The sequence below is a fragment of the Apis mellifera genome, linkage group LG4 (assembly GCF_003254395.2).
Source record: "Apis mellifera strain DH4 linkage group LG4, Amel_HAv3.1, whole genome shotgun sequence".
NCBI lineage: Eukaryota > Metazoa > Arthropoda > Insecta > Hymenoptera > Apidae > Apis > Apis mellifera.
Window position 1 is genome coordinate 12,979,661 of NC_037641.1, and position 12,933 is coordinate 12,992,593.

A 12,933-nucleotide genomic window follows, 5' to 3' on the forward strand; every position below is an offset into this window, starting at 1 on the left:
TCTTCCCCCGACCACTTCACCCACGTGCTCCCCGTTGATTGCGCTGTATATTTTTTCTTTATTCTTCCTTCCGTTTCCTTTTTCTCTCTTTTTTTTTTCTTGTTATCGATCGAGAACCGCGAACCCAAAGTCGCACGCCAAGTCGATCGAATCGCGATTTCACGATTCGATCGGAGAGATGGAAAGCGGTGACCGGTCGCCCTTTTCGGCCTCCCATTCACTTTCGCGTCGCCATTCAAAGATACTGGTCGGGGAGGATCGAGCGGGGTCCAGCTCGCGTGTATATATATACGTGTACGCATCGCACGAAATCCGGCAGGGAGACGCGAGAAAGAACGAGAGGTCGATAGGATCGCGTCTTACAACCGGTACAACGAGGACTGGTTTTTCGTCGCGTACTGGAGGTCGTCGCCTGTTTTTTTTGTCCCTCCCCCTCTCCCATCCTCCTTTTAAACCGCCCGGTCCGGTGCGCGCCGCGATAAATAAACACGGTAGCCCCCCTCGGATGGCTTCCGTTTCGATTCGATTCCCGATAAACCCGCCCCCGTTCCATCGTTCTCCTCCCTGCTCGGGACAGGATAGCTCGGTGTGTTCTCCTCCCGTCGTTACTCGAAGATGCGTGACGCGGCACGTGCGCTATATATATATTTAATTCGACTCGATTTGTCGAATCGGAGCAATTAAATTCGCACCCGCTGTTGCGTGGTCGTGGCTCGATGCCCGCGTAATCGGGCTGCCGGATAAGAGGGACGGATAAATGACGAGTCGAGTTGGACCGCGTGTAAGACACTCCCGTGGAATGCGGTCGTTTCCACGCGGCGTGCCGAGAAAATTTAAGAGGCGAGATCATCCAACGTTGCTATCGCGACAAATGTATGTACGTGTGCTCGTGGTATGCAATTTTTTTCCCCCCTTTTTTTACGCATTACCCATTATTATCCCGCGTCGTACGAGACGACGTCCTCGAGTTGATGCCAAACGATTCCCCTCCCTTCCCCGCTCGTCGTTTCTGAGGAATGGGAATCTCATTCTCGTAGCGTAGAAATTATATCGCGTGGGGGATTTCCATCGATGCGTCGCGTCGATTCAACTCTGTCGTTAATCTGGAACAGGAAACGGGCGGTTCATCACAGATCGAACTCGAATCTATCGCGAGAAAATTAATAGATCGGCGACGATTCGAATTCGCTTTCGGTCTAAAAACTTTTGCCCAGGTTCACGGGGGTTATCTCGCCAGATTGCGCTTATAGGTCACTTTGTTACTCGTTCGCTCGCAAACTCGGCAGTGTCAACCAATTCCTCTTTTCTCAATTTCTGTGTTTACAAAAAGTGGCAGATAGAGAGAGAAAAATGAAAATTCCGGAACGTCTTTTTCCAAAGGCTTCGATAATAGCGATCGTGACCCTTGACATCTCCCCCACCACCGTCCTACCTCCTCTTACTCCTCCCCCCACCTCTTTTCTTTCACCGTGTTACCTTGGCACCGAACGTTGTCGCGAAAAAATTCCCTCGATAAACAATGAGATTCCTCGGTGATTGGCGCGCAACCAGCGTTATCTTTGTCAATTTAACGAATAAATCGATCGAGAGATTGGAACGAAACGAATATTTACAAACATAAATTGTTGTAAATCGATGCATCACAGATTGCTCGCGATTTAAACGTTCGAAATTTTCCATAATCCGATCTTCCTTCCCTTCCTTCCTATTCGTGTCGATGAATGGAATCTGGAGCGAATCGTAAGCGTATTCGAGCCGCGTGAACGACCATCGATTGGCGGGATTAAAAGCTGAACGTGGACCACCCGCAAAAGACGAAGAAATTCGTTCTTCGAGAAATCTCTTCCTCGAAAGAGAGTGGAAAAAAGGAAGGAAAGTTAGAATGGGAGCAAAGAAACGTCGGATTGCAATTTTGCGCATAATTTTATTGTTTCGTGTTATCAAACGCGGTGCGCGGGTGCACCGTATTCACAATCGCATTCACAATCCTTTGGCTTGCAGACATACAGCGTTACAGCTTCGATAAAGTTTAATACCGTTTTGTTCTTTTCTTTTCTCTCTCTTTTTTTTTTGTTTTTTTTGTTTTTGTTCGTTTCTTATTACTCTGCATTTCCTGAAACTATGTCTGTAGATATGTCGAAGGCAGGTACAGGAGATACGTCGATGAACACTAAATAGGTACGATTATAACGCACTACGCACGATTCCTCGCGGAGCAACGAGGAAAGATCTCGAACCGGATCCCTCCTCCAAGATTCGTCGATCGATTCGTCGACCGCGGTCATCGATTAAATCGCTTGCGTTGTGACGAGATGTCAAAATAATACGATAAAACGTATGCGTGTATGTGTATGTACGTGTGTGTGTGTGTAGAGTACATCGAGGAAAAAGAAAAAAAAGAAAGGAAGAAAAAGAAAAAAAAAAAAAGAAACGGTACGAACAACAAGGAACGTTTCTCTCTCTTAATTATTATCAAAGCAAAATCTATCGTTGCGATACTTTCCGCCTTAGGTATGCCTCTTACTCTTACATATCTTATATCTTACTTACTCTATCTTATTATTATTATTACTTCTTTAATCTTTCTTTTTTTTTTTAATCTTAAAAATCGAGACACGAAAGGAAAAATGCGCCTCGCCTCTATGATTCTCTAAAAAGAAAAAAAAGATTCTCTCTCTCTCTAAAATTATGGATCGCGAGGAAAAAAGAAAAAGAAGAAGAATAAGAAGAAAAAGTAGAAACATCGAGAGTATCGATCGAAAGCATGGTGGTCGCGAGGGTAATAATAATAATAATAAAAATAAAAATAAAAATAATAATAATAATAATCTGTGTGCTCTCTAGCGGAAAGCTTCCTTAGAATACTTAGAAAAAAGTCCGTTTCGCGGATAAGCTTGACGCTACCGGTACGAGAGAAGAAAAAAAAAAGAAAAAAGAAAAAAAAACAAGTACATACACAGGCTCGACGTCGGGGGGCTCGACGAGTTCTAGAAACGGGAACGAATCGGATCGGTCGCGGCTCGATTTCGTGGGTCCCGTCATCGATCTCGCCTCGCCCCTTCCCTCTCGTCGCCGGGCGGCGGGCGGGGGGAGGGGCGCGGGGGAGGGGGCGCGCGGAAGGTGGTCCTAGGAGGAGGCCCCCCTCCCCCCCGCCGCCCCCGCCGCCCAACCCGGCGGGGAGCGAAGCGCGCGAAACGGGGCGGGCGAAATTGTTGGGATCGTTCACAACATGGTGGAGAGCGACACGGCGAGGAAAAGCGTGGCAGCGAGCACGAGAGTGGCCGGCCTCTCCGGGCTGGACGCGGCCGACAATCGAAGCTTGTCCAACAACTCTTTCGGCACGTCGACGTAAACCTTCTCGACCCCTATCTCCCGTATCATTTGGGACAATTTTTCCGCGTTCACCTTGTCCCCCTCGCCCGACCACACGGTCAAGGTCGCGTTCTTGATCCCAGACGCGGTCGAATTTTCCATCAACGTCTTCATCACGTTTATATCGTTGGCCGCGAGGCCGGCTCTTACGGGATAAGTTACCGACTGGGTAACTTGCTGCTCTGTCAGAGTATTGATCATCCGTTGAATTTGCTGTTCCGTGTACCGGTCGATATTCTCCGTGTTGTTCTCCGAGTTCGCATAACTGAAATGAAATACAATTTACGTTTTTCGTCTCGTTTCGATGTTTATGTATATATATATATGTGTGAGTGAGTGTGTGTGTGTGTATATTTATTTATATTTTCTGGTTGATTACCTCGTAGTCCAACCGACCGACAGAGTGTACTTCGGATACGCCTTCGCTTGGCCGACGAAGAATTTCGGATCGACCGGTGTGGCGGTTGCGTTAGTGGGTCCTTCCAATATATCGGCGTTCAGGAACACGGGGAACGTCAACTGAGAAAGAACGGAGAAAAAAAAAAAAAAAAAAAGAAATCGGTAATCGAGTCGGTAATTGAAACGAAAACGAAAACGCTCGAATCGAGACGATTCGAGGCCCTCTACATTCTATAAATAGAACTAGAAATACGTACGTTACCGCGAACCTTGTCCAGGATAGGTTTGCTCGCGTTGAACGCCTCGACGCTCTTGAAGTCGAGCTTTACGCCCTTCTTGATCCCCTTCCTCTCGATCACGGTGTTGAGGAAATTCTCGAGCGACAGATCGCTCTCGTTCGCCGGTGGATGGGCCATTATCGGTTGTTGAACGCTTCCGTCCTGTCCTGTTACTTTGCCAAGCACAACGTCTGCTTCCAGCATCATCGCGCTCCCTTTGAAGAGGTAAGAGGAGAGTTCGTTAGACAGAGAGAGAGAGAGAGAGATGGTAAAAGAAGAGAATCCTTAAAGGGGAGGAGGAAGGTGTAGTACGCCGAGTGCAATCTCGCCGCAAGAGGAGGGCGTGGAGGGGGAAGAGACGAAGCGGTGGCGAAAAAAGAGACGGAAAATCGGCTAGTCTCGGCACTCGTGGACACGTGCAACGAATATCGATCACGCCTAAGTCACGGAACGACGCGATTCAAACTCTTCTCTGTTACGCGTTCGGGAGGAGAGTTTAGAAAATAGACGACCTATTCAGGCGGCCGTTAACCCGTAAAAAAAAATGAGTAGTCAAAAATTTCGTATAAAGTTAAGCTTTCTAAGTGAAATATTATTTATTTATTTGCAATTATTCTTTCGAACGAGAAAAATTATCAAAGTAACGATTTATTCGATTATTGAATTTTCCTTTCCACCGGTTCGATTGATCGACCGAGGATCAAGAAGAATCCTCTCCGCGAATATTAATAATCGTTTCGTGGAATTATCCCGAACAAGGATATCTCGTCAAACGGACTTGGTCACGAAAGTCATTATTACACAGCGATTCGCCTCGGAGAAAATGTTCATTCTTGCTCTGTTTTATCGATATCGTGCATCGTATCGATGGAGAAGGTGGCGATGCGAGAGAATCGAGAAGGGATTAAAAATGGAACACAGTCTTTGAACGTTCATTTTCGTTCACCAATGATGTGTTAATAAACGATCGCCGCGAAAACCTTCGGAAAACGATCCTTTCCCCTTTCCCTCTCCTTTCTCTCTTTCTGCATCCTATTCTATTCTCGCCATACCCGGACGAGGAAAAAAAATTCGAATCACCATTGATTCGATCAATTCGAATCGAAAAATCCAACTCACCTTCCAACGTTTTGTTCAACGTTGCCTTGTCGTTGACTGCGTGTGCCCAGCTGATCTTGGTGAGGTTCCCCTCGATTTCGGGGAAGAAGTTGGCCACAGTTTCCGTGACGGATGCGCACATGACAGAGTCTGGAACACACGAAACGTCTTTCCATCTCAATACTCCTCGAGATAACTCCCCCTCCTCCTTCCCTTTGACCCAATAATACTCCCTCCGCAATTGAACCGCGAATTCCTCGGGAGGCAGGCGAGGCCAGTTCGAGCAAGATTCGGGTAGTTTTGGATAGTGCGAGGGGGGAGGGGGAGAGATGACGGAGAATCTCGCCCTACTTCGCTCATTGTGCCTCCAGAGATCGATAATCACGTTTGCTCCTTACACTCTCTCTCTCTCTCTCTCTCTCTCTCTCTCTCTCTCTCTCTCTCTCTCTCTCTCTCTGTGTGTGTGTGTGTGTGTGTGTGTGTGTGTGTGTGTGTGTCGCGATATTTTCAACCACCACTACTTCTCTCTCTCTCTCTCTCTCTCTCTCTCTCTCTCTCTCTCTCTCTCTCTCTCTCTCTCTCTCTAATATTAATAATAAAAATTTTATGAATATAATATTTTAACATTTTTTTTTTTATAATAATCAACAATTATTTTGTCAACAGTTATTTTTGCATTTTTAAATTATAATAACAATATAATAACAATTACTTAAATTTATAGAGCTTTAAAAATAGGATGTTTCAAGTGATTTTGATAACATATAAAACTATTTTAAATTCAATATTATAAAAATTCTCTCTCTCTCTCTCTCTCTCTCTCTCCATATCTCTCTCTCTCTCTCTCTCTCTCCATATCTCTCTCTCTCTCTCTCTCTCTCTCTCTCCATATCTCTCTCTCTCTCTCTCTCTCTCTCTTTCTCTCTATGACTATTCGCAGAGCGACGATGTAGTCTCGTGGAAAATCTAGCTTCGTTTCCGCGGAATCGATAACCTGGGATTCGACTCCCAATTTCAACCGACCCGTTTCCGATTGACGGCGTTGTACGAATAGAGTCCAGCCACGGGAGAAACCGTTCGTTTCCTCCCCCTTTTCTTTCATCGAGCCAATTACGAGCTTCTTCTTTCTCAAAATCACCTTGTGTTTACCTTGCCACGTTCGAAGTTAAAAAAGAACTTATAAAGGAGGATAAAAAGAAAAAAAGAGGAGGGAGGGAATATTGTATATCGACCGACGTATAAATAATAGTACGTGGGGAGGAAGCGCGCGAATGTGTACATCGCGAGCGCCATTATCGTGGCCGTTCGAGCGGAATCGGCTCGAAGCTGAAACGACGTGTGTCCCCCTCGACGTGGCGACGATCCAGACCGACTTGCGACGCGAGTCGTCCGAGTCATCGATTGCCGAGGTGCGGCGACGGTCGTCGAACCGGCAGCTTCGCGAGAGAAGAAAGAATCGAACGAGCCATTCTCTCTTTCTTCTTCTTCCTCCTCCGGCTAATGGCTGGTCGCGTTCTTTGAACCTCGAACCTCGAGGTTTCGAGACGGCCACCGGTCGAACAATCGATCGTCTGTCTCCTACGTGATTTCCAACGATCCCTCGCCTCGTCGCGTTGTGCTCCGCGTCTCTTTTCGTTTCCTCGAATTGCGTGAAAAAAAAGAAAGAAAAATCTTTCTCGAACGCAAGCCTTTCCTGGGAACAATTATCGGGGGACGGTAAGTAAATTCGTTATCGCACTTTCGAAATTAGTCCTCTCCTTCTTCTTCTTCTAGTCTAGTTTCGAGTGATCTCGAGTGAAAGTTGGCGAACACAGTCCACTTTCCAGTTGGAGAGCTCGAGTCAGAGAGTAGGTTTCCCTACTGAAATTTCTTCCCCCCGGAATTAATCCCCTTATTTCCGTCGGGCCGATAATCGAAATCTCTCTCGTTCACAAATTATCGGAAATTCCAATTTCCACGTCGAGCCACGATCGCCAGTCCCTACGCGTGTAACCTTGCCCCTTGTAGCGGATATCGATGTTGGTCACGTAGCAGAGATCGTGAACACGGCGGGTGTACAAATACCAATGTATTCGAGAAACACATCGTGTTTTCGGCTAAAGAAAAAGAAAAAGAAGAAAAAAAAGAATCTTGGACAACGGTGACGAAAGCATCGTGGACGCGAAAGCATCGTGGTCGTCGAAAGAGAACTGCAACTGCAACCCTGTTGATGACAAAGTAGTCTTGATACGATAATAACGCGATAGATTGCGCCGTGATTTATTTCCACGAGGCGATACCATTACGAGTTTGTTGGTACCGCATGACACGCGATCGGATAGAAAAGGATTAAAAATTCTCCCCCTCCCCATTCTCTCTTTTTTTTCCGCCCTCCTTATCGATCGAGCGATAATTGATCGATAAGTGTCCCAACTCTGCGACCGAACGCATGAAAGATTCGAGAGATCCTCTCTCCGTTGAACTTGGCCGTATTTACAACGTAGCGATAAGTTTGATATAATTGTCGAAAAATTCGCGAGAAATCGACGAGGCGTTTATTTTTTTATCTGGTAAATTCTGGCGAATTGGAATTAAAAATTTCTTGTATTTTCTTATCTGGATATTTCAAACGATATGGTAAATAATTTTATATATATATATATGTATAATACTCATAAAGTTAGATTATTTTATAGGATCGTAACATTTTTTAATAAGAATCTTATCACAGGCAAATATTTTTACAGCGTACAGCTTTCGAGACTGATAACACGATCGAGAATTGCTTCATGAGTCACTTTTCCCCGATACGTGTATTTAAATAAGGATACGAACGACGGAAAACGGGTATAATAATAATCTTACAGGCTATAATCGGGCCTGTAAGAATAATCGCGGGGATGACGTTGCTCGTGTCAGCCGTACCGATTAAAAGCAAATTCAAAAGAGAAGTTACCGAGAAACTTGAATCAATCTTATCGATTTCCCCCCCCCGGTGTGTGCACACCGGCGAGCTTTCGTCGCTCCTTTTTTTCTTTTCTCTTTCGATTGCTCGTTGCTCGGCTCGCATGTCCATAATTCGTAGCGGACAAACAACTTTCTCCCGTTGCGCGTGGCTATATCCGACTTTTTCCGCAAATTTCGTTTCAACGTAAAAACGAAACGAGTTTGAAAAGTTTTTGTCGAGAATAGAATCCGTAACGCCGTATTCCCGCCGGAATAATCAAGCGACCTCTCCCAGTTGCGGACGATCCGCGTGTTTTCACATATCCCCGGTAATATTTACGGCAAACGATAGAAACGGTGGTCGGACGGTTTGACGTTTGTCCCGCGGCCTGTATTTATAAGTGACGGTCGCTCGTTAATTAGCTACCGATAACTGGTGCTTCTTGTTTATCGTTGTTAAATAGAAAATCTCGCGTATCGATCCCGCCACAAGTCGATTAGTCTAATTAGAGCTACTTAATAGGTTCCCTCCGTAATGGGAACGAAGATTATTTAATTTTTCCTCGTTAATTGTTTGCGTGACTTTCTTCTCCGTTCCCTTCCCCATATTCGTGGGGAATAATTATTCGGGGAATTCCGCGGACGCGCCCCTTTGTTCTCGCCTCAATGCTCTTTTCGAACGTCGAATGGTGTTTTCAGTTTCAATGTACTTTCGTCGCCTCGATATATACTTGCGCGTTATTTCGTCAAACGCGCTCGAGAAGTTCGGTGAAGTTCGAAATTTTGCCGCGTTTTATTGGCTGGCGAGAAAGAGAGAGAGAGAAAGAGAGAGAGAGAGAGATCCGATTTTGTTTCGCATGGAGTTGCGGTTTTGCGAGCAGAGATACGGTCGAACGATAATTTCCTTCCTTCTTCCTTCGCAGGCCAGACCGCAAAAAACGTCCAAAGTGGAAACGATAACTCTCGCTTCTCTTTCTCTCGGACGCGAAATTTTGCGATACTTGGTTGCCTCGCATACCGCACCATCGTGTGAAACGGCAGTCTATTTTTAAGAGTGGCTCGCGATATATACGAGTGGAAAACGCCGACCCGTCAACGGGGAAAATAAAGGAGAGAGAGGAAACGCGTGTGCGAAAGTACGAGGAAAATAAAGGAGAGAGAGAGAGAGAGGAAAGGAAGTTACGAGTATCAACGGAAGAATCGGGTTACGCCCAGGGTGTACCCTCGCGTTTCGAGTTGTTAGTCGTCGGTTTTTTTCGAGATATAGAGTCGCACACAACGTTAACGCAAAGGTTAGAAATCGATCGATCTGTTGGTCGTTGAACGATCGTGCGAAACGTCCGTTATTCTCAGCGCGAGCATAATCGGTGATGGTCCCCGTTTTCGAAAGAAGCTTCTGGTCGATCAGAGTTTAAATCCACGAAGAAGATGAAGAAGAAAATCGATGAGCGAAGTATTCGTTTGCGAAAGGGGGAGGGGGGGAATAAAATTTGGGAAATGGACCGTGTTTCGTTTCGTTCGAACCGAATCTCGTCTCGTTGCGACGAGATTTAATTGCGTCAATTCGCGACACAGTGGAAAACGCGATCGAACACACACGGTTTTGTTTCGAGTATCGCACGATATTTGACTTTCGAACGAAAGAAACAAGAAACGACAGAGAGAGAGAGAGAAAAAGATGGGGAAAGAAAAAAACTTACGGATCACTGCCAAGGCGAGAAGACTGGACGCCGTCTTTACGACACTCTTCATGGTCTCCGAAGAGAAGCGTGCACCGTGCAATCGCGCGAGGAGAAAGAGAGAAACGAGACAGTGCGCGCGGTCGAAACGACGAGCAGCAGGCTAACAGTTTGGAAGAGAAAGAGGAAGAGGGCAGAACCGGCGCGGCTCTGAACGTCGAACGACACCCGTTTAGCTCGGTAGCCTCGAAACGACTGACTGTACCTGACTGTCGGTCGTCCCGTACCGTCCACGATCGATCCTCGAAATCCAACTCCGTATACACAATATACGGCGGAGCCGCGTGCAACACGGAGCCGAGCGCGCGCGCCACTCCGCCTCACTAACGCTCCTCTCCGCTCATTCGATTCCACACCATTCGATTCGACTCCCCGTTCGATTCCATTCGACTCGCGCCTGCCTTCCCTGTCCATGTTTCCCGATGCGCCGCACAAGCCTCGCACGCGTGTCCCACGCTTCACGCTTCCGGACACCGTGGATAAAACGTGGGGTGAATAACAGACCGTGGGGAGAGGCCTCTTCTCGCTCCTTCACCCTCTTTGAATACTGGATAGAAGAGAGGGGGGAGGATCGAATTAGAAGCCGGCTCGAAGAAAGGATTCGCGTTCTCTCTCTCTCTCGCGAATTCAATTTCGAATTTTCATGCCTCCGATAACTTGGCCAACGCTTCGTTCGTTTTATCGTGCGGTGAATAAGTAAGTAAGTAAGTAAGACGTAAATTCGAAAAGTTAAGTCGAACCAGGTGTCGTTCCGCGTTTATCGGAAAATTGTTCAAATATCCCGTGTAATTGATAACGGGCCCGGGATCGATAGTCGACGCTGTGCTAACCGATGCATCTGTGCAAACCATGTATTTTTCAAATCTAAAATTATGCGTAATAACGTAGGATCTCTTATGTGGGATTTGGACGAGAGATACGAATTTTTCGAAAGTTCGACATTGGATGGGCGGGATTCGAATAATCGATACTTTCCTATTAATCGAAAACGTATAGTTCAACCGCGATCGAAAGAATATCATCTTATCGAAAATTTATCCGGGCGAGGCGATTGTAATTATCGTTCAAAAACGATGTACGTAGCCGTGCGTATCGTTCGACGCGACATGTGTTGAACGCGTGAGCCCTAATCGAGCCGTAAACCCGACGACAGGGCTCGTTTCTCGGATCGGCGAAGGGTCGGGTTTGCAGAAACATCTGTCGAGGGTTCGCGATCGAAGAAGGGTAAACGAGTACGTGACCACGTTTTTGCGATCTAGTCACCTCGATCTCGTTATACTTTCACGCCGAGGAAATTTACAAAGCGATGATGCATTGTTATTACACAGACGCTTGTCAATCGAGTCACGTGTTCGTGGAAAAAAACTAATTCTTATCTCGCTTATGAACGCGTATGTAAAGTTGAACAACCGATCGTTCCTGCGTTCCATTTCTTTCGATTATATATACGAAAAACTCAATCGCTTATAAAAAAAAAAAAGAAAAATCGCGTATAAAAATATTTCATTGAATTAAGAAACAAATTCGCGAAACGGGGAAAAAACACGAAGGAAAAATTTAAAAAAAAAAAAAAAAAGGAAGGAAAAGAGCGCACTTATAACTGGCGCGTAATAAAAAAGTGGGGACAAGAAATTACTTTTATTTCTTGTGCAAACGTTGAATTTAATTTTGATATTTATTTCATCGCGATAATTGCTGCCTTGTCGAGCTATGTGACGAAATAAAAATAATCGACTCTTGGGAAATTCATTTTCCGTGTACCGTTTCCATTACGCGTTAACCGCGGTCGGGGAATAAGACGGAATAAATATTTAATATGGCGTTGCGATATCCCGATTACGTAACGCGAGAAATAAATTCGAAAGGATATCGTTCCTCGCAAATACTCGAAACGAAGCAGCGAAAAGGTCGTTCCTAAATCGGTCGTAACTTCCGAACTTGTCCTTGACTCGTTTCCCGAGCGAGCAAGGAAGAGAAAATGCATCGGCGCGTTCCAAATTTTCCAGGTCGACACTGTCTCTTTCCCCACTATATGTGTGTGTGTGTACGCGCGTATGTAGATACACGATAACGCGCGCGCACCCTCTTGTGTAGAAGGAAGCAAACTCAGGGACGGCGCTGTTCAGTTACAATAGAAAATGGCAGTTTCCCCGAGACAATAGGGAATATTCTCTTTTGTAGCGCGAGCGTCGAATACTCTCTCTTTCTTTCTTTCTTTCTGTCTCTCTCTCTCTCGCTTCTCGACTCTCCACTCTTCCTTCTTACTACGACTCGAGTACTCGTAGATATCCTCTTTAAAGTCGTACACGGAATTGAAACAAACCGACGCGTCGCGACGTGACGATTAAACGTTTCGATGCCTGTTTTATGCATTTCGAGAAGGCTACCGATCCTTAACGAAGAAAACGAAGGACAAACAAATTCTCGCTCGATCGAAGATTCCCCCTTCAACTGCTAGAAAATTGTGTCGACTTACCGACCCGAATTTGTTTCGTAGTTACAGTGGCGCTTCGTGTCTATTCGATTAATTGGTAAACACGTCTTACGTGGCTTTCGGCGATACACGGACTCGAGGTCAACGCGGCTGCTCACACTCACACTCACACGTACGGTACGCGCGTAACTCTTCGTTCCACCGGTTATTCGCTCCATTTTATTCCTCGTCACCTCGTAAAACGCGATTCCGGCCGTAATTTTTTCTTCGTCGCGCGTATTGTAATATTTTGAAATCGCCTACCGTGTTACTTTCCTTTCCTTCGACCCTTTCTCTCGCCTTCCTCCAACGTAGCAACGTTTCACTTCCCACCGATCCCTCTACGTATCGTTAACCCGAATGAAAGGTTTACTAAAACTTATCGACGACGATTTTCAATCGACATCGATCGAATGCTCGTGTTTCTTTTCGACTGGAATGTCAGATATTGAATATTGCTAGTGTTATAACGAAGAATGTTATATAAGCGTCGAGAGATCAATACGGAACGATGCGTCCCTTACCAGCTGCTGAAAAATCAGTTTCGAATCTTCGTCATTTTCAAAAACTCATTTCTCTCGTGTACAATTTTTTCGATCGTTTCTTTCAAAATTCTTCTCATTTTTAAATTTTACACGACGTATATAAT

At 45.7% G+C, this 12,933-nt stretch overlaps 1 protein-coding gene across 3 annotated transcripts; it reads right to left on the reverse strand.

Annotated features, from left to right (window-relative positions):
• Nucleotides 1-1,907: 1,907 nt before the first annotated feature.
• Nucleotides 1,908-12,729, reverse strand: LOC725548 (protein FAM151B). 3 transcript variants are annotated; one of them, XM_026440453.1, is made up of 5 exons: nt 12,549-12,729; nt 5,169-5,297; nt 4,029-4,264; nt 3,752-3,891; nt 1,908-3,637 (listed from the first exon to the last, which is right to left on the reverse strand). In XM_026440453.1, the coding sequence occupies exons 2-5, from the start codon at nt 5,287-5,289 to the stop codon at nt 3,223-3,225; spliced, it is 912 nt and encodes a 303-aa protein (XP_026296238.1). In that variant the 5' UTR covers nt 5,290-5,297; nt 12,549-12,729; the 3' UTR covers nt 1,908-3,222. The 3 variants fall into 3 exon arrangements, with proteins under 3 accessions (XP_026296238.1, XP_026296237.1, XP_026296239.1); XM_026440452.1 differs by lacking the exon at nt 12,549-12,729 and adding an exon at nt 9,773-10,178; XM_026440454.1 differs by lacking the exon at nt 12,549-12,729 and adding an exon at nt 10,017-10,131.
• Between the last annotated feature and the right edge of the window lie 204 nt (nt 12,730-12,933).

Bases quoted from the DNA above. Each gene is read 5' to 3' on its own strand.
- LOC725548 (XM_026440452.1), bottom strand. From the start codon at position 9,824: ATGAAGAGTGTCGTAAAGACGGCGTCCAGTCTTCTCGCCTTGGCAGTG. The intron at 4,265-5,168 runs GTGAGTTGGATT...ACCTCTTCAAAG, and splicing joins GTTGAACAAAACGTTGGAAG to GGAGCGCGATGATGCTGGAA. The intron at 3,638-3,751 runs GTAATCAACCAG...ATTTCATTTCAG, and splicing joins TCGGTCGGTTGGACTACGAG to TTATGCGAACTCGGAGAACA.